The sequence below is a fragment of the Triturus cristatus genome, chromosome 2_1 (assembly GCF_964204655.1).
Source record: "Triturus cristatus chromosome 2_1, aTriCri1.1, whole genome shotgun sequence".
Taxonomy (NCBI): domain Eukaryota; kingdom Metazoa; phylum Chordata; class Amphibia; order Caudata; family Salamandridae; genus Triturus; species Triturus cristatus.
This window is the reverse complement of record NC_140581.1, coordinates 86,688,951-86,709,966: the sequence shown is the minus strand read 5'-3', so window position 1 is coordinate 86,709,966 and position 21,016 is coordinate 86,688,951. Positions and strand designations below refer to the sequence as shown.

Here is a 21,016-nt window from a genome sequence, read left to right as displayed (position 1 = left end):
GAAGGAGGATACGGACTGTTCTTTTAATGGCGCCGGGTGGGTACTCAGCTGCAGCCTACTCCTGGTTACCTCTACAGTGCTGACTAAAGGCTGCTTGCTGCCTGACTGACGTGGCTTGCACTCAGATTTTGAAGATGGCACATTAGCGACAGCTCTAGAGAGGATTCTTAGCTATACGAAGCAACCCCAGGGTAGCACCTGGCATAGGACCTTGAACCACTGGACATTTGTGTATAAACTGCGGCTGACATAGATTCAACATGAAGCAGCACTCACTACACATGAGGTCGGAGATTGACAGAGGGGTGAAGGCGCCTGCCTCGACATTGGAGGTGTGAATTCAAATATGCTTCTAGCTAGGTCAGCCGTCTGAGCAGTGCAGACAATGAAAAGGCTGAGAGCCGTGCCCTCTTATTCCCGCTACATTCCCTTTCATCAGAGCACGAATGGACAAGCTTAACAGACACAGTAAAGTGTGTCCCAACATAAGTTCGAACCTTACCTCGGGGACCCCCAATTAATGCCTCCATTACGGATAATGTACTGTGTGTCTGTGAGGTAGACACATTTTGTAAATGGGTGTATCTGGAGATTGGGTTCCATAGGGCTCGTAGGTCATTGTGCTACTCCCTGTCATGAACACAATCTAGGTACAGCCGAAGCGGTCCCTTTTTATGTGTGACACCTTCAGCAGTCCTGCTACTTTCGGAGACTCATTCCTTCTCCTGTAACACTGTAGGCATGCACCAAACATCTCCGTATGAAAGTGCTGTTGTGTAAAAGCCGGGTCCTGCTAGCTGACAGTGTCACATGTAAGAAGGGCTACTATTTTGGCAGTTACGACCGCAAAACCCGTTGTAGCGTCTCTCTCTGTAACTGAGGCAAGGATGCTGATGGGGATGTAACGAGGAAAATAGCGATTAACATCTTACGGGGTTCTCCTGATTCAGGGCGTACAGGTTTGTCTCACTGAAGGGTGTGTTTGCGAGCTGGGAACAGAGGGTGATGCTGGGAAGGGGCGTACAGCTGTTTCACGATCACCTACCTCCTGGGGTGCGGGCAGAACAAGCCCTGTCGCTCTATGCCTGGATCGAAGACACGTCTGTACAGAATATGCATGTGTGCACAAAGTGACCATCTCTCAGCTACTTACAACGCCCATCCGTGAATTCAACCTAAGTCCGTTGCTGGCGATTGATCTTATAAAATCAGACACTAACCACAATTGTAGTACTTCCAGGTCGCATGACCGCCAGTAGCAGTGCTTCCACGGTAAATACGCTTTAAACGTTATATTCAGTGAATGGATTCGACAGCACCAGATGTGCAGAGGTAGAGGTGCTGTTAGCTCACAATGTATGCCCATATAGTACTGGTATTACAAGAAAAACGAACGCGTTTACCAGTCTTGTGTGTCCTGACAAAGACAAGTGCCGGATCCAAAGTTTACACCGCGCGCCACGTCCACAGCTGTCTGAGCTCCTCCAAGTCAAGGCGAGCTGGGTCGGGTGGATACAGGATCCGGCGCTAAAGTCTGTCGTGGAACGGCGCTGCACGCCGAGCTTGATGCCCGAAGGTCTCTATGTAGAAGCACATGATGACATGTTACAAATGCAGCCTCATGCAGCTGAGGAAATGGGCAGCCCCTTCGCAGCGCGTGGTGCCTCGGTCATGGCTTTCTACACAGCTACTCGATGCGTGGGGCTGAACTCGCAACAGCAGGGCGCCCTTACCCCCATGCAGCATCCTGCGCTGCTCTGTCACAATCAGGGCAGCATCTGGATCCCCCTCTCCAGCCTTGGAGCAATTGGGGAAGCTCCGTCTTCCACTGGCCGGTGTGCGGGGCTCTCCTTGGTGCACGGGAGCCCCGCACACACTCAGGCGTGAGACGCCTCACGTCCGGTGTTTGCGCTTACTATTCGCGAGATGCAATACAACTCGCATTTACGCGAGACGTATTGCATTACAAATGGCAGCCTCCAAGTTTAAACAAGTGTTCTCACTGAACGAGATAAACAAGGGCATCTGAAGGGCCCCTGGAGGGACTGTGTTTAGACCGAGGAGCAACGGGGATGACGCCATGAACACCACCGCCTTTCTCCGAGGTCAAGCAGAAATGCATCGGAGAAACGCAGCGGCATTTTCGGATTCGGGGCGTGTTTTTCTTTTTCTCTCCTCTTGCCATTGGCTGGAATGTTTACATTTCAGAGGAGAGAAAGAAAGTAAAAAACACGCCCCTGAATCCGAAAAAGACGGGGCTTCTTTGGAGAGACAAAGCTCTTCTCCAATGGCTGACCAGCATTTAAGAGGCCAGCCAATGGAGAAGAGGGGCGGGTTCAAGCCCCTCTTCTGAAAACATTAAATCTCGGAGCGAGACTGCGCAAGCGCAGCCTTCGCAGCCGAGACCTAAAAAGGATATTTGCCCATGCACGTTAAAGTTTTATGCGCAAATGGCTTTGTCAATCGGGCCCGTTGTTCGTCATTGTATGATATGAAGATATTCTATAAATGAGGCAAGGATTCAGCACTTGTTAGTAACATTGGGCATCCCCACATAGGCCATGTAATATTCTCATTTCAGCCATTTTAAATCTTCCTCACTGCAACTAATCCGAGTCACGGAAACATTCGCATGTCGCTCATCAGTCATAGAGCGTGACACACGCCTCGGGTCAGGGATCCACACGTTGGAAGAAAGAGCTTGCAGAAATGCCAGAAGCCAGCTGGATCTCTTGCCCATCAGTCAATAAAATCTGTTTTAAAAAAAAAACTCTTGTCCATCAGACTCAACATTGTGCACGAGTCACTTGATAAACCCGCTTGTGTCCCAAACAACTCCATCATAGTGTCCAGTTTGATGCTGTTACTGAAAATGAGGGCTCCTCATGAAATTAGTTGATCATAATAGACACGCATGAGAAGGCTCAGGTCAGGAAGGTGCGGTGGGTGGCAGTGGGTCAGAATGATGCTGGCTCTGCCTGTGTCTACCTCCTCAGCTCTCCTGTCAATACGTTGAGTCGGGAGGGTCCATAAGGCATGGTGCAGTGTCACACATTCTGTGCTTGTGCCTTGGATCATGCGGACAGGGGGGAGGCTGCAGCATTGTACAACGTCCCAGTGGCGTAACGAAGGCCACTGTGGCGGATGGGGCCCTTTAGCCCTTCAGGTGCCCCCTAGCCTGTCGCGGGGGCCATTTAGCCAAAGGTTAATGAATATTTGTGAGATATCAGAGGCTCAGGGGCCCCTCTTGACATTTTGTGGGGGGTGGAGGGCAGCCTTCATTTAGTGTTAGGCCACTGCAACGTTGTTGAGTGGAATGACATGTATGTCTGTTATATCCTTATGCTCCTTTTATTCTATGTTTTCTCGCTGTTGTTATGGTTTTGGTGCATGTTGCATCATAGCCATCTCTGGTTTCCTAGGTTATTAGAACGCTAGCTTCTTGGAAGCTCCAGTGGAGTCAGTTGCTGCTGTGGGCGTATGATGCAAACTGCTTTGTGAGGGTCCTTTGGTGCTGTCTTCCTGCCTATAAGAAGAAATCTACACTTCAACCTTTCCTCCTGCGTGGACTACCTCTGAATTGGCGATGACTGGGATGAAGCCAGCACCCTGAGAACCCATTTCAACACGTGTCTGCATCTTCGCCATCTACCCTCCTCTACAGAATGTTATTTTCTTCTGGACTCTCCAAGGTATATGCAGTCTCTCCCTTCTGGATGTTGTTTCAAGACTCTACTGCCTTTACTGCCTTCACTTTCTTCAGCAACACCCCTACAGCGCCTGGATAGGGAATTTTCTCGCTTCGACCTCACAGTTTTTCTACTTCTCAGCCCTGTGCTTCACACTGTTTGGTGAATTTGAATTACTGGCATTTTTATTGTGTTCACATTTGCTGTTGTTCAACCTTAAGTGTTTGCGTTGAATTGGTTTACCTTTGAAACCTCTGCGAGCACCAACGTCTTTCTTTGGAATCTTCTTGACTCCCCGATTCTTCCTGCACGTGGCGTTCGTCTCTGGATTCCTTCTTCCGTCATCAGAAATTCAGAATGCCTTCGCCTGCTGACATTCTGTGTCTCAAGTGGACAGCTGACGGCACACGCAGGGCATGCTAACATCCTCTATGTGATCATCTTAAAGGCAAGGTTCATCACCTTTAAGACTTCGTCCTTCGCTGCCTCCTCAAGATTCTTTCAGCTCCTTGTTGCTTGCGCGGTGACGCGCACCCCTCCTCAGAGACCCGACTTGAAAGTTTTATTGAGCACTTCGAGCACACCTTTTTCATTAAAGCTCAGTATTCATTTTGCCCGTGCATGTTAAATCCTTGTGAGCTCACATGTGGCAACGCACTTATTTTTTCTGCATTCTTTGGTGCGTACCTTAATCGCGGTGACGCACACACCTTTCGTCTCTCACATTTATTTATTTTTGTTCACCTGTTGATTCACCACATATTTTTCAACGCTTTGACATTCTTTTCAAGGGTGGTGTTCACACACCTCTTTCTCATACTGTACTATTGGGTTTACTCAAATTGTTACTTAACTGCTTATGACCTTTTTAAGCATTGTGACGCGCACACCATTCTTCGAAAGTTACATTTGCTTACTTCTGTACTGTGCTTCAAATTTAAGTGCTATTATTTAATACTTATTTCAGCATAAATGGCTCTTCAAACAGCCATTCTTCCAGCCTCATTCTTGTAAACCAGGTACACCCAAAGTTAAATGTAACCAATGGTACAAATTCTTTAACAGCTACTTATTAGCGATAGATGGTGTGAAGTTTTCTGCAGTCAGAAAGAATGCATTGCTTTATAATTGTTGAAGGTCTGAGGGTCAGAGAATCTGTGACCACCAACCACCCATAATTCACCCTCCTTCGGAGTATTGGGATGAGTTTGCAGAAGCAATAGCCAGGTTAGAAAAACATTTTAAAGATGAACCTAGCGTCATTGTAGAGAGACATCAATTCTATACTCGCAAACAGCAAGAACATGAAAACATTAGCTGAGTTAAGAGTATTAGCTCCTTCCTGTGAGTTTGTAGGTCCAATAGAGCAATATTTAAGAGATCAGATTGTAGTAAATTGTCATGATTCAAAAGTTCAAGACAGAATTTTATGTTGCAGGAACCCTTCTTTATTAGAAACACTAGATATTGACAGAGGAACTGAATGTTCTATTACAGCATTTAAAGAATTAGGAAAGGGTATAGATATCAACATTGAAGCGGATATCAAAAGCCTACCTTTAACTCAGCGCAAACTAATAAACCCACTACCTCCAAAACTGAATTAAAAAGAAGCCATAGAAATACCCAATGTTTCAGATGTGGCTCAAAGTCCCATTTGGCCAACACTCCAACATGTCCAACTCTTGATAAAGCCTGTTCCAATTGTAAGAAAAATGGTCATTTTGCCAAGGTATCTATAAAACTCAACAAAGTTATGGGTTTAAACACACAAGAATCCCAGAATGCATCAAGTTCATACAATGAGGCTACTCAAAGTAGGAATATTGTTTTGTCTATTGAAATGGTGAATACTGTGGCTCAATCTGTTTGTGATGGAGGTGATCCTATTTGCGATGTTAAAATTGGAAATGTTGCCACCAGAGTTACTGTTGACTCTGGCTCTCCCCTTACCATTATTTCGGACCAATTCTTCATAGAAGAATGGAATGGCATGGATTTGCTTCCTCCTGACATGCGCACTTTTGCTTTTAGTGGTCAAGAAATTGGGTCATTTTCCAGAAAGTTTACAATTTAAAGATAGACTCATCCATACGAAAGTTTACGTAGCAAAGAAGGGTTACAACATTCTAGGTTGGAGAGATGAGGGTAAATTTGGTATGATTTTGAGGCCTGGGACCGAACACCCCATCTCGCTTGTAAATACTGTGCAAGAGAATGTTTCCTTTTTAGATTATGTTTTTAAAGAACACCAACTATTTGAGGACAATTTAGGAATGGGAAAAGGTTATGAACATAAAATGATTCTCAAGCTTGATGCCATCCCTGCTGTTCACAAAGTAAGCCATGTCCCTTTGAGCATTAGAGAAAGGTTAAAGGAACATCTTCAAAAGTTATGCTCTGATGGAGCCATTGAGCCTGTGGACTCCTCCTTATGGGTTTCTCCCATCAATGTAGCATTAAAAATAATTCTGATGAGCTCAGATTATGCATTGACTTGAGGTCATTAAATTAAAACATTCAAGTAGACTGTATCCCTTTACCAAGGATTCATGACATGTTAGCTCAACTTTCTGGTGCAAAGCTATTTTCCACTATTGATCTGAGAGCTGCCTATCATCAGATTGAACTAAACAAGGACTCTCGTGATCTCACAGCTTTCAGCACTTCTTTTGGAGCATTTAGTTTCCTCAGAATGCCGTTTGGCCGTACTTATGTTTCAGTTATTAGGAGACGAGAAAGATGTACTTACCTATCAAGATGACATTTTAATTTCTTCAAATTCAGTCAAAGAACACTTACTTAAACAAGACCAGGTTCTTGGTATCCTCGAAGACCTTGGCATGACAGTGAAGAAACAGAAATGTACATTTTTAATCAAGGAAGTTGAGTATTTGGGGCATGTTATTTCTTCTTCTGGTATCAGACCCAAGCAAGATCTTTTAAAAGCCATTAGTGACTGTGCCCAACCTACAGATAAGGATCAGTTAAGATCTTTCCTAGGCCTAAGTGAATATTACTCCCGTTTTGTGCACAATTTTGCCTTGGTAAGTGAACCTTTGAGGAGACTCGTTAGAAGCAATGTAAAGTTCAACTAGCAAGAAGAACAAATGGAAGCTTTAAAAAATGTAAAGAGTTTAATTATAAATGCACCTGCACTTCAACCGTATAAAGGTAATGCCATGTCTATTGTCACTGTTGATGCCAGCAATTTAGGTCTTGCCGCCATTTTAAATCTGATGGTGGATGGAGTTGAGAATACAGTAGCTTTTGCTTCCCGTAGACTTGTGACAGCTGAGAAGAATTATAGCACAATTGAAAAGGAAGCATTGGACTGTGTCTGGGGCTTTCATAATTTTGCAACTTATTTGTGGGGGAGAAAGTTTGTGTTGGTTACTGACCACAAACCTTTAGTTTTTATGGGGAACGACAAAGGTTTGAGCAACGCCAGTCCTAGGTTGATTCGTTTGTTGTCCAGATTGTATGAGTACAACTTTACCATGAAACATATCCCTGGAGGAAATTATTTTAGAGCTGATTTCCTTTCCAGGTGCCCTTCTAATTTGAGTGCTGATGAGTTAGTTCATGAGGACAAGGAATTTGTTGTTGGACTAGTGGATGGTTTTGCTTTGACCAAAGAGGTTATTTTCTTCCAGGATTGGGAATGCATCTCTGCTTCTGATCAATGTCAAGTTATCCTTCAGAAGTTCATTTCTGTTGGTTGGCCTAGAGAAGCTCAAGTAGGTGAAGAGTTCAAATCCTTTTTCAAGATTAAAGATGAATTAAATGTAGAAGGAATTTTCTTCATGAGAGGTTCTGTGTTAATTCCTCCCGCTGGGTTGAGGAGCAAGTTGATTGCATTGTCTCACAAAGGGCATGTGGGTGTTACTGGTACTAAAAAGAGACTACGTTTATACTATTGGGGGCCTGGCATGGATAGCCTGGTAGAGACCATGTTGTATAATTGCAGATAGTGTGGTCATACTGAGAAATCTCTTTGCACGTTCAATTCGCCACTGTGCCCTGTGCCTTTTCCTCAGACACTTTGGGAAAAATTAAGATTAGATTTTCTTGGTCCTGTTGGTAGTTTGAATGGTGGTTTTACGTACATTTTGTCTGTAGTCGACTATTTTTCCAAGTAGGTTTCTGTCGAATTTATGAGAGAACCCAACACAGATAACGTCATTGAATTTTTGAAGCGGTTATTTCATACAGAAGGTATTCCTGCTTTTGTGATCTTAGACAACGGAGTTCAATTTGTTTCGAATATTGAGAGGAGTTTTCTGTTGAAGTTTCGGATTAAACACCTTACCATCGCTCTTTATAGTCCTCAAGGCAGCTGTTTAGTTGAGAGGGTAAACCGTGTTTTGAAAGACACTATACAATTAGCGGTTTCTTCTGGTTTACAGGTGTAGGATGCTGTTGATGAAAGAGTTTGGTCTTACAACAATACCCCTCATTCTACTACTGGTGTTTCTCCATTCATTTTGTTGAGAGGTAGACGTTCTTTTAATTAGCTTTCTCCTGAGTGGGTGATTTCTAGTTCTTGTGTGGATGGCAATATTCCCAAAAGTGATCAAATCAGACATTGAGTGGAGTTGAATCAAGCTAAATCTAAAGTAAGATATGATGATGCCAAGAAAGTCAAGTTAGAGGATTTTGTTGTGGGTGAGTTTGTCCACATTAGGAGACCATTCAAGAAGGGTGGATCTAAATTCTACCCCGAAACAAAGATTGTTCAAGTTGACAAACATGCTGGTGGGAAGTGGGAAGTGGTGGAGCAAAAGGAGAGTTGCCAAAACAAAAAAATCTGATGTCAATATTTCTGATTCCTGTCAAAGTGTTACCTCCACTGATGGTGTGGTAGTTAGTGGACATAACTTTTTTTGAATTGGGAATGTCTAATGAGAATCTTATTCCTGCTCAGGTTGAGGTCCAGTAATCTTGCATGGGTTTCAGTCTGCACGAGGGGTGTCAGTCCTTCACTGAGCAATTGGACATGCAAGAATGTAGTGCGGAATCCACTTTCATCAAAGATTGTCTTTGTTTGCTTGAAGTTTCTTCTGATGCTCATAAATGTTGTGTGGAGTCTACCTTGCGTGAAGAAACTCCCTGTTTGCCTGAGGTTTTATCTAGTGCTGAAAGCATCACTCAAAGTGCACTCACTGATCCCTTGGTATCCACACGAGGGATATTTAGATGTTTGCCTGAATATCTTGAAGATTGTGTCATATGAATGTCTTTATTTTCTTGTGTTCATTTTGTTTTCTTCTTGTTTAAATTGTTAGAGCAAAATATCGATCCCGAGCACAAATGAATAAATGTTCAAACCAGTAATATCACTGTCTCAGAAGAAAATTCAGTCCATATAATCAGGAAACAGTCTTCTTTATTTTCTTATTTCTCAAAGTCTCTCCTTGAGGTCATAGCATGATATTTCATGGTAACAGGTAAGCACAAATGTTGCAGCCAACACATGCTTTGTCTTGGGTTAATGGCCCAACGACTTCCTCAGGGAAAATATAATATTACGCAGATGGTACACCACACATTAGGTAAGGCCTATATGTGGTTCCATATAATTAGTGTCTGATAATCGCTCGTATTCATCCAAGTTCAACGATAAACCATATGTAACTGGTTTGGTGTAACACGAATTTCATGCAATGATGACCGGAGCACTCTCCGTTTTGCGACACACAATTCTTCTACTTATGAGACGGTTTTGATAAAAGCAATCAATAGTCCAAACCAGTTACATATGGTTTATCGTTGAACTTGGATGAATACGAGCGATTATCAGACACTAATTATATGGAACCATATTTTCTCGTTCATCATTCGGTTTTGTGTGCTTGCTTCTTGGTTTATGAATTTGATTTTGTGAGTATGTATGTTGCTTTTAATAGTATTTCAGGGCATACGTTCTACTTTGTGTGCAGTGCGCTTTACAGCGCAGCCTTACGTTTCTACTTGTGGTTCACTTCATGCTTTGCCTGAGACTGTTTGCTCCTTCAGGTGTGCGTATTTCATGGTTTTCATTTTGTTTTCTGGGTTGTGCCTTTGTGAGAAAAGGGGATGGTGTGCGTGTCATTGTATTACTGCAATTTCATGCTATTGTATTATTGCATTTTCATGCCATTGTATTATTGTGTTTTCATGCTGGTGCATTATTGTGTTTAGAATAGTATTTCTTGCTATTTTTTACCCTTTTTCATTTTCTTTCTTTTGTTGAATTTACATCTTTGACTTTCCTCATTCTTTGTTCTTTTCTTCAGTGATTTCTCTCCTTCTTTCTTTACATTGATATTCCCTCTTCTCTTCAACCTGAATGACTGTAGAATGATGTCACGGAATGTTTGCGTGCTTGGTCTTGGTTAGAGTATCAGTTGGAAGATTTCAGGCTGAGCAGCATGGAGGCTGCTCCTGGAGGGGCTACACTATACCAGCCTACCATCTTATCTACTATTGTACATCTGGTGTAACTGGAACCTAATAAAGCATCATCTTTGGAACCTACTACATGGCTATTTGTGGACCTTTCTACTTCAACACCATGACTGGTTTCCTAGGTTATTAGAATGCTAGCTTCTTGGAAGCTCCAGTGGAGTCCGTTGCTGCTGTGGGCGTATGATGGGAGCTGCTTTGTGAGGGTCCTTTGGTGCTGTCTTCCTGCCTATAAGAATACATCTACACTTCAACCTTTCCTCCTGCGTTGACTACCTCCTTTAAGACATAACAATGTCATTGAGTTAATATGTCATTATAAGAATGTGGAATCTTGCTGTTGCCAAATGGGCATCTTGGGAGGCGTGTGTTCTTTAACGGTGTGGAGCTGACTGGTGCTGGAGGTGCTCTGTTCTCCTCACCGGTGGGTTTTATATGTTTAACTCAAATAAACAATTCTTCATCCACCCATTGACCAACGGCTCGTTTTTACACATGCATGTCATTGCACTCAACAAACGTCTTTCCTTTTTATGCTACATGGTGAGTTGTCTCTATCACCACTGATGCGATGCACTCCCTTACTCCATGCTAGAGCCCCAAGGGGGCAGGGGCGTAGCTTCAGGGGGGGTGTTACACCCACAATAAATGTATTTTCTGTTAAATGGTTGGGTACAGGTGCTTTCAGTTGGGCATGGTGAGGTGTCTGTTGGAAGTTTTTCCATGCTCACAGGTAAAAACAAACACACACACTCTTCCTCTCTCTGTTTTCAAAATCTTCAAACATTTTGGGTATTTTACAAAATATTGTGTTTTCTCTCACTTAGTACCCCTGCCAGTCCGGATTCCTCTGTCTTTGCACTCCTCTTAAGCTCCTCACATGAACCCTGCTTGTCCTATAATGTATTTTAACATTATATGCCAACATGATTGTTGGAAAATCTGACGCTCACCCCTCCCCCTCCCCCAATCTTTCTGAGCAAGCTACGTCCCTGCATGTTTATGGATTCTGGGGCCAGGAAGACCAATGGCCTCCCTGCTTGGGAGCGAGTGGAGTATTGAACGTCATCACCGTGCGCCTTCATCATCTGAAGAAACACCATTGAGCCCCTTGTCGTCTCACTTCCTGTTTATGTTTCTCCTCAGGTGACGTGACTGATTTCGCAGGACACAGGATGGAAGTTACAGAGGTACGAGACTAGCCAGTGCTTCAGTTCATGGTTTGGATATTAAAACTTGAATATTATCATGAACGGAGAGTGTTCTGTGTGTTGAAGCAACTAATCCGTTCGCCCCCTCATGCACTGACAGGCGTTCATTTTCATTCTCTTTTTATCAAATAGATGATCCAGTGTGTGCATTTTTATAACATTATATAAGTGCCCCCACCCCCCACTTGTTTCTCTCTTTCTCTATAGGGATTCTGGATATTTGTTGTAGAGGGTGGTTATATGAAAATGTAGAGCAGAAACTAAGATATAAAAGAATATGCACAAGCCCTCATCTTTTTCTTTAAACTTTCCTTAGTATACTGAAAAAGTGGACTTTTCCTTCAACCCATTGGCCGACCCAAAATTTGTGTTCCATGATCACAGCTTGATTGAGTCCATCAAACTGGAAGAGCCGAGCACGCAAGAGTTCTTCCGATTGCTGGCGCTCTGCCACACGGCCATGTCGGAGGAAAAGAAGGAAGGTGAGCTTTCTTTAAAGTTTTCGATCTATGCTAAGGTCCCACGAGCAACACAAGACGATCAAACACTCTATCCGAGGTTGTGGACTCTGCCCTGTAGCAGATCTAATATCAGTTGAGAATTTGATGCTAGCCGGTGACAGTGGAGGCTGCGGGAAGCCTTCTACACTATCTCAAGTTGAGAAAGAGAGCATGATACTACAGAAAGAAGCGACTCTTCACCCAATAGCATAGCTCATGTTTTTGGAGAGAAACCAGCTGTGATGTCATCAGCCTCCAGACAATGGCCATGTAATCTGACTCCTCTTAGGCCCCAGTCAGCTCACAGTAGGGATGTTGGCCAAAGTGTGATTAGGAGTGTATTCAACTACAACAGTCATAAGCTAAGTATAGTGAACCTTTGTAGTTTTCAGTGATATGTCTACTAAACTAAGTGAAATGAATTTGAAATATTTCAAAGTTGGAGTGAAACTGGTTTGGAAGACAGATACCACCAACAATGTGCCACAGCTTAAAAAAATAAATAAAGCATCTTGACCCATTCCTAAAGCCACTGGGAAATTGTACAATTTTTGTGCCAAGTATTTACTAACTCTCCAAGTAGATATTTGATCCAATATGTATGTTTATATTTGTTTGTTTTCTTTGGTGGCGACATAACATTTTTCAGTCTCTTCAAAGATGCATAGCAGCTAGACAGCATCTGTGCTGCCCATGTATGCCGTGGGAACATTAAATGGTGTAGTTTGTGCGGTTAGTACGTTTAGGTGAGTTGACCTCTGTATTGCTGAAAACTCTTATTGCTAGCTACATATATATATATAACAGTATCATCGACTAATAGCATCCAGGAACTGAGAGTGCTTACAAACACCATCTAAGCGTGGCTGTCGAATGTCATCTGAGGTTGTGCCCCACAAGACTGAGCTTGTGCTCATCAGCAGATGCTGTTGCCACCGCCAGATCTCTTACATAAATCAAAAGATCTTCCCCTGCCCTTACTAACTGGGTGAAGTAACTGAACTTATATGTGAATCCCAACTTATCCTCCAACGAGCATGGGAGCAAAAATTCTCAATTGGCCTGTATCCAACTCGGCCTCTTTGGAAAGATCAGGCCCCACAATTGACTCCAAATTCCAAACCCACTCACTTGACTCTCTAACAGCATCCTGAACAGCAAGTACTTGCAATTACTACAGACCGGATCTGTCCCCTCCTTGGTAACCAACACAAACCAGAGCACGTTGGGTAATGGAACTGTCCTCATTATGGTGTCATGCAAAGTCCTGCAGGGGACTGACCTATTTCCTCTATTTGTTATATTTCAGTTGGATGGAATATGATCCTGGGAGCCAAGCAATTACATGAAATGGAATTGAGCGAACTTCCTCTACTTAAATATAGATAAATCTGGGATAAAGCATTGGAGGGCAGGGGGGCCATGTTCTCCAATGCAGCCTTCTTCGGATGGTCTTTATGACTCAGGTTTGTCTCGGCCACATCGCAAAAAGTGTAGACTTCATGGGCCAGAGTCACAAAGATTGACTTAGGAGTAGGCGCGGGACACTCTTGTCGCATTCTGGGCTAACTCCAGAAATTCAGGAGTGCTACAAAGCAAAATCTCTGTGAATCACGCACATTGAGTGTGACATCGCTCTTGACTGGGGTCTGATTGCAGGGAAACCAGCGGCTGCAGGACTCACCTGAAAGGTGGACGCTCTCCCTCCCGTTGCTGGCGGCGCTTGCTGGGCTTGACTATCAGAGCGCAGGAACTACAGCTCCCAGGGTCCCAAGTAGCAGCCACTCCCCCAATCACCGGCACTTCCGCGCCTGGAGGCGATAAAACCGAGAGACGCCCTCCGCGTCGCGGGACGCGCGCGGGCGGCGCCGGGCTGAGCCCGGGCAGAGGGCGGGCCGTCTGTGGCAGTCAGGGGCCAAAGGAGGCCAGGGCAGGGCCACGTCCCGTTCCTCATGCATGTACATTCCTCCTGGCCTTAAGTCATTTTCCGATACTCTTTGCAGGTGTGGTCACGAGAGGCCCCACATGGTATGCTGTTATTCAGGTGACTCAAGTTTATGTTGTACGCCTTACTGACCCGGCCTTGTGTATATTGTTCGCAGGAAGATTGCCTGAAAGCGGCAGGTACTGAGCATAGCCGGTTTCCTTGTAATACTGTTAGTGGATTAGATCTGCGTATCTAAAACAAAAGGGTCTGTAAAAGGGATCATAGGCATTGTGTCGCCTAATAATGGTTAAAAACAAGATCTCCAAGCCGAGGGCGGAGGGAGGGGTCAAAGGGACCCTTGATGCTTTTATTACAAGAGCCGAATCGCTTTTAGTACATGAGATTCAGTTGGCTGAGCATAGACTTTCACTGGATTCCCAACTAGCAAAGAAACGATCCTCTTTGGGTAACATAGCCTCCTGCCTAACGCCCGGCGGAAGGGCACACTCAATTGAACCCTCTACGGTCCACGAGACTCAGTCTGACATTTCTGACAAACCACTAACCATCGATCTAAGCTCACAGGGGGATACTACGACTGTGGGGTCAATAGGGCCGACTAACGGCAGGCAAAATGCAGTACTGAGTTCATAAGACACAGGGAACGCTCAATTGATTACACAACAAAGAGTAGTGCAAGGGGATGCCCCAAGGGAGGGGACTAGTATTCAACTAGTACCAGGAGAAGCTAACCCCATACGGAGCCCTAGAGGAGAGGTAGTAACACGCTCTAAAAAACTACAAGTCGTAGCAGGGCTCACATTGCTCTACCCGTGCCAGTAAACCCAGTCGAAAAGGGCCGGCTAAGCCCACCAAAGGCACTACTAAGAACCCTGATAATATAGCTTGTCCAAATTGCTGTTACGAAAAAGGGAGGGATGGGACCCAAGAAATTATTTCAGCACTAGAAAATAAAATGGAACAACTTCTCCACCGCTTATTAGGGCCAGTAATGGCAAAAATCTCTAATATGGAAGGGATTATAGATAGCTTTGTGTCCAAAAATAGGGGGCAACCCACCAAGGATCTCCCGCAGGAGAGAGAGGAGGGCACCACAGTGACCGACTGTAGAAACAAGGTAACAAATAATGGGGAGAAAAACCAGAGTGAGAAGAGAAATATTCCCCCGGAAACAGACAAACCCAGTGGCAAGGACCCGAGCAGGGAGGCCTCGGATAACTTAGGTATACGACATGAGATCAGGGATACTGGTCTAGTACATAAGGAGCGCAAGAGGTCCTTTAAGAATAACAGTATGGACTGTATCCAGGGCACTCCAGGACTCCAGACATTAGACTTACCCCCGGCCTCCTGTCCTTACTCAGTAGTGCTAGTAGGAGTACCGGGAGTAAATAATGGCAGCGAGGAATCGGCCAGTACCCTGATTAATAAGGCCGCGCACTGGATTAACAACAACATACCAGTAAGGAGATTTCAGCACGACCAAATCCTCATGGCCAAGAGGGTAACTTGGATAGGGGGTGGAGAGAAAAAATTTGCAGGCGACTGCATTATTGTTAATTTTAGACATCCGGAGTTAGTTAAAGAACTCCTATATAATCGGTTTGGGGAGAGTGAGAGAGGGTCATGTATAAGGATGCTCCCACTGTATTTTTTCTATAGGGACAGTGCCCTGGACCCAGGGCAGAATGTGCATTGGCCAAGAACAGTTAAGAAAAGCAGAGATGATAATACGCGCTTGGCTCCAAACAGATTTGCAGCCCTCTCCAATTTCTCTGCTTTGGACGAACAAGATTGACTGGGGAGTCCGGTGAGCATTGAGGTTGAGAGAGCACGAGACACCCAAGGGAACCTGGGAATTGTAACTAAAAAAGGAAACGATGCCCTGGAGTTAAAAGCTGTTATAGCCGAAGGGCAGGTGAGGGACGTAGAAGACACACCCCTGAAAGTACCCTGTTTAGAGATGAACCCTGTACAAAGGAAGATCAGGGGAGGAAACAGCTGCCGGGTTCAAATAACCTCGGAGCTGAGACTGGCGTCCTGGAACATCGCGGGACTTGCAACTAAAGTCACCAATAGCGAATGGCAAGTCTTTATTAAAGGGTACAAAGTCATCTGCCTGCAGGAAACTTGGGAAACGGATTGCAGCGGGCTATTTATGGAGGGATACAAACTGTTTTTTGTCCCGGCCCGCAAATCGCCTAATGGGTCGAGCCAAGGGTGGCCTAATTACTTATGTGGCACTGACGCTGCAAGGAACCTGGCAAGACCTGGCGTGGGACTCTGATTGTCTCCAGGGTATAAGATACACTACAAGGGGCCTCATGGTCATTTTTATAAATTTTTATAATGTGGGACAATCGATGTCAAATTTGGTGGAGTTAGATGAAAGATTAATGGGGTTAAACGACACGGGGGACTCAAGCACCCAGTTAATTTTGATAGGGGATTTTAACACCCACCCGTGCCCCTATTTGAAATGGGAAGGAGGTATATGGGACGCTTGCCCCTCCATACAGGGTTGGCACACAGAGCACTCCAGAGAGGGCATGGCATTGGGCACAATTTTGGGTAAACTGGCCCTAACACACACAATGGATTTAATCGATGATGGATCACCAAACACAATGACCCCCTTGTTTAAGGGACGGGGCTGCGATTCTATCATCGACTACATCTTTATCTCTAATGCTTTAATTAGTAGGGTCAGTCATTTTTCAATAGTCCCTAGCGCATTTAGCGACCACAACCCCCTAGAAATAACAATAGGGATTTTAGACTTGCGCTCTAAAGTGGACAAAAGGACCACCGAGGGACAATATAAGGCAAAGGACCAGGGCAGGAGAATTAAATGGAGCAAGATCAATGGGCTAGCATTACACAGAGCGCTCCTTGCAGACAGTGATAGCCATACGTGGAAATGCCTGGACAGCACTGTAGAGGGGAGCGACCTGATTGCAGCATTTGAGGGAACTGCCCAGCATATTGACAGTCTTTTAAGGCGTAAATCGAAAAAACAGACCGACCTCGGCTCCAGATGGTTTAATAAAGAATGCTCTAAGGCTCTCAGAAATCTGAAGCAGGCACTTAAGACAGTACCAAGGGACAGAGGTGCGATTACTGACTGTAGGAATCAGTACAAAAAGGCTGTCAATAGGCGGAAAAATTGTCTCCAATCTCAGGCTTGGGAGTCTCTAAGAGAAGCAGCGGAGCACCGCGATATGACAAGCTTCTGGAGAATAATAAATGACCCATGTTTCCAAGCCCCGAACAAGCCACAAGTGGCGTCCCATATTTTGCCAGAGGACTTGGGTAGCGCATTTCACAAGTTTATATAATCGGAGCAATCACGAGATGCAGCAATCTCAAGTCATAGAACTACCCGAGGGGGAGTGCACCCCATTTACGGTTGCAGAAGTTAAAATAGGAATAGACGGCCTGGCATTGAGAAAGGCACCAGGGCCTGACGGGATTCCACCAGACTTATTCAAAAGTCAAGTGGACCTCTGGGCTCCAATATTATCCAGGGTACTAAATGCAGCTAGAGAGGTGGGCATGCCAAGATCATGGTCTACTGCCGTCATCGTCCCAATATTCACAAAGGGAAACAGAGATGACCCACAATGCTATCGCCCAATATCCCTTATAGATGTCACGGCGAAAGTTATGGGGAGAGTTATCTTAAATCGTCTCTTGGATTGGGCCGAAGAACATAATATTATCACCGATCTCCAGTATGGTTTTCGAAATGGGCGCTCTACCACAGACCAGTGCCTTAATCTCTATCATCTAGTGGCCAAATACACTCTGGCTAGGGAAGGTACTGTGTATCTAGCCTTTATGGATCTCTCAGCAGCTTTCGACTGTGTCAACAGAAGAAAGCTGTGGGAGATATTGGCAGAGATGGGCATTGAACCAGGATTGATATGAGTCTTGCAGACACTTCACCTCGATACAACGGCACAGGTGAGATTCACCGATGACGGTGACCTCACAGACGACTTTCAATGCTGGGGAGGGGTGCGGCAAGGCTGTATCTTAGCGCCATTTCTATTTACGCTGTACATAAACGGGCTAGATAAGGCGTTGGGAGTACTGGAGGCATATTGCCCCTGCATAGGGAGGAGAAGTATACCAGTCCTCCTAAATGCAGACGACGCAGTCCTTTTGGCCCACACAGGAAGGAGTTTACAGGCACTTATTAATGGTTTTGTTAGGTTCATGGCGGATTTAGATCTAGTGCCCAACCTTTCAAAGTCATATGTCATGGAAGTGGGTAAAAAGCCAGCTAAGAATTGTAGTTTCTCGATAGGAACCCATATACTGGAAAAAGTTAAAATTTTCAATTATCTGGGGATTATTTTTGACCAAGACCTTAACTTTAAGCCCCTAGTAAGTTATAAATGTAGCCAACATCCCAGCGCTGCGGGGTCTATTATGAACTATGCGACAAGATTGGGTCGCTGGTCCCCGCATGAAATTGCTCAACTATATAACTCGGTATGTTGTGCAAAGATCCTATATGGGAGCGAGGTCTGGGGTTTTTCAGATGTGGGGAACATCCAACGTGAAGAAGACAAATTCCTAAAAAGGCTTTTGCAAGTGCCAACATGTATTTCTTCATTTATTGCACATGAGGAGCTAGGCATAGATTATCTCACTGCTAAGGCTGCCCTTAAACCAATCACTTGCTGGATACAAATTTGGACAAACCCAGAGGCAAGCTTAAGCAGATTGATTTTAGAGGATTGTATGAAAGGGGACAAGTGGCCCCGAATACCATGGCTTAAATATGTAAGGGATGTACTGACCAGCCTGGGGCATGAAAATCTTTTTTATGAACCATGTACGTTGGTTAGCAGAGACAAGGGTGTCATAAAGATAGATTGTAGGCAGCATCTGAATAGGGCCAGAGAGGCAAGAGACGGGCTGGTCATACCAGCTCATTAAAGTTCAACCGGGCATGGAATTCTATCTTGCCAATATGTATAATAGACAGGATAGATTCCTAATGTCTAGATTTAGACTGGATTTGCTGCATCACATTCTGTTCGTCCCAGCGGGCTTTATACATGACGTTAGTTTAAAAGGGTGTTGCGGCTGCGATCTTAGATCTCCGCAAGACACCCTTCACTTCGTCTTAATTTGTCCCTTTTATGCTTACCCACGTTCTCTGTTTTTAAAAACAATCCTAAAACGCGCCAATATAAAACAGGCCAAAGCGGCTCTCTTATTTCTTAAACTCGCCTCTGAACCTTTCACTCTATTTAGTATGGTACATTTTTTGCGTTTGGCAGTCAGATTAAGAAAGACCAGGGGAGAGGATTAATCAGGCTGCCCTCATTATAGGGAGTAGAAACGAAAGAACCAAAAATAGATTGGCGCCTCATGATACTTCTCTCCAGGGAGGTTGGAAACTCTCACTTGACCAAATGAACAGAACACCATTGTCTCGGTTTTTAATATTTATATTGATCAATTGCTTTTAACATGTCTGTTTTAATATGAATGATGTATAGATGTATGAACTATTCTGTATTAGATGTAGGCCCGATTGTATTATATGTATCTTTTATGGCTATTTTTTAATAACCGAATAAAGATTATTTGAATTTGAATTTAAGTGTGTGCAACCTCTCTAAGTACTCTTGGCACAACCTCAAGCATTTATCGCAATATATGCATATGACACCGTTTCGGTAAGAGTTTTTCTGATACTGTGACTTGTAATAGCTTAAAATGTGCTTACTTTGGTAATGGACTGTTTAAAATGTGCATTGAAAAATGAATCACAGCATTCTTTAGGAGCATTGTGACTGTTCTGGAGAAAGAGACTGACCTCTTTTCTTTGGTTCCGTCACACCACAAACGTAGAAAAGTTACAATGAGCTGGTGCGTCCAATATGGAAAGCTGTACTTATGGCCCCTCATGATTCTCCAACACCCAAAGAGCAGAGTATCGGTGGAGTAGAGCTATCTTCACCCAGGGAATGAGAGAGAGAGAGTTCAAGGAGCATGACAATACATGTATAAGAAAGTATAGGCCCTCGCGCTAGCAGCTTTGGGCCTTAACTACTTGCTGTGGCTTAGTAGCATGCAGTATTTTTTTTTGTGATTTTGGGCAGCTGACCGTTGTCAGTCCACTCATGGGTTGGGGAGTTGAACTGTTGGGTTTGTTGTTACATGCCAGGAGGTTTGGGACAATTCTTCAAGCTGACGCTCTGGGGGTGGTTGCTGGGGGGCGGGGGGGGGGGGGGTACAGTGTTAACAGATGGCACAGAACATTGGTCAGGCCGAGGAGTTTAAACTCCTCACCTGGAATATCCGGGGTATGGGCTCGCCCTCAAAAAGTTACAGTATACTGAACTATATCAGACGCAGGGGCGCGCATGTGGTAATGCTACAAGAGACTCACCTCATGGAGACGGAGGTAACTCGGTTGAGACGTGGATGGAGAGGGCAACTATTTGCAACTACTTATTCAGCTTTTGCAAGGGGGGGATCCGGCCGGGGTCCCCATCCAGCTCTCCCAGAAAATAATAGATGCAGACGGGAGATTCGTAGTGATCAAGGGCAAATTGAAAGGCAGGGAAATGATATTGGGAAGTGTATATGCACCAAATCGTGATCAGATTCCCTTCCTGGAACGGCTGTCTGGGACACTGGCAGGGGTGACACACGAGGATTTGATAATGGGAGGGGACTTTAATTGTGTGTACGACATAGGATGGGATAGATCTACTCCTCGCCTATGGGATACACTCGCTGCCACTATAGCTAGGGGACTGGATTACGGAGTGAGACTTGCTAGACGTCTGGAGATCACATAATGCACAACGGAGAGAATACTCCTACTACTCCCACCTATATGATTTGCACACAAGGCTAGATATGTTCCTCTGCTCCGATAAACTGATCCCGATGCTATCTGGGGCTGAATACCTGGGTAGATCAATTTCAGATCATAGTCCCTTGCTACTACAATTCGCCCCTACCCCCGAGAGGGCCCCAATCAAATTGTGCAGATTGGGCCATGTCCTGTTGGAGGAGGATGGATTTATGCAGCTCCTCTCTGTAGCCCTAGGCGCCTATTTTGCAGAGAACCAGGGAACCACTAGCTGCCCCTTAGTGGAATGGGATGCATTTAAAGTAGTAATGAGGGGACAATGCTTAGGACAGGTGGTGGGAACTAGATGAGAGATTGCCCGGGAATTAGAAGCC

General features: G+C 44.6%; 1 protein-coding gene across 3 annotated transcripts in view; it reads left to right on the top strand.

The window, feature by feature from the left end:
* LOC146863805 (phospholipid-transporting ATPase ID-like) overlaps positions 1-21,016 on the top strand; it is a 696,782-nt gene that overhangs the window by 540,873 nt on the left and 134,893 nt on the right. For all 3 annotated transcript variants that reach the window (XM_085628123.1, XM_085628125.1, XM_085628124.1), the window contains exons 14-15: positions 11,283-11,326; positions 11,664-11,829. In XM_085628123.1, coding sequence (XP_085484249.1) covers positions 11,283-11,326; positions 11,664-11,829 — 210 coding nt within the window. The remainder of the gene's footprint in view (positions 1-11,282; positions 11,327-11,663; positions 11,830-21,016) is intronic.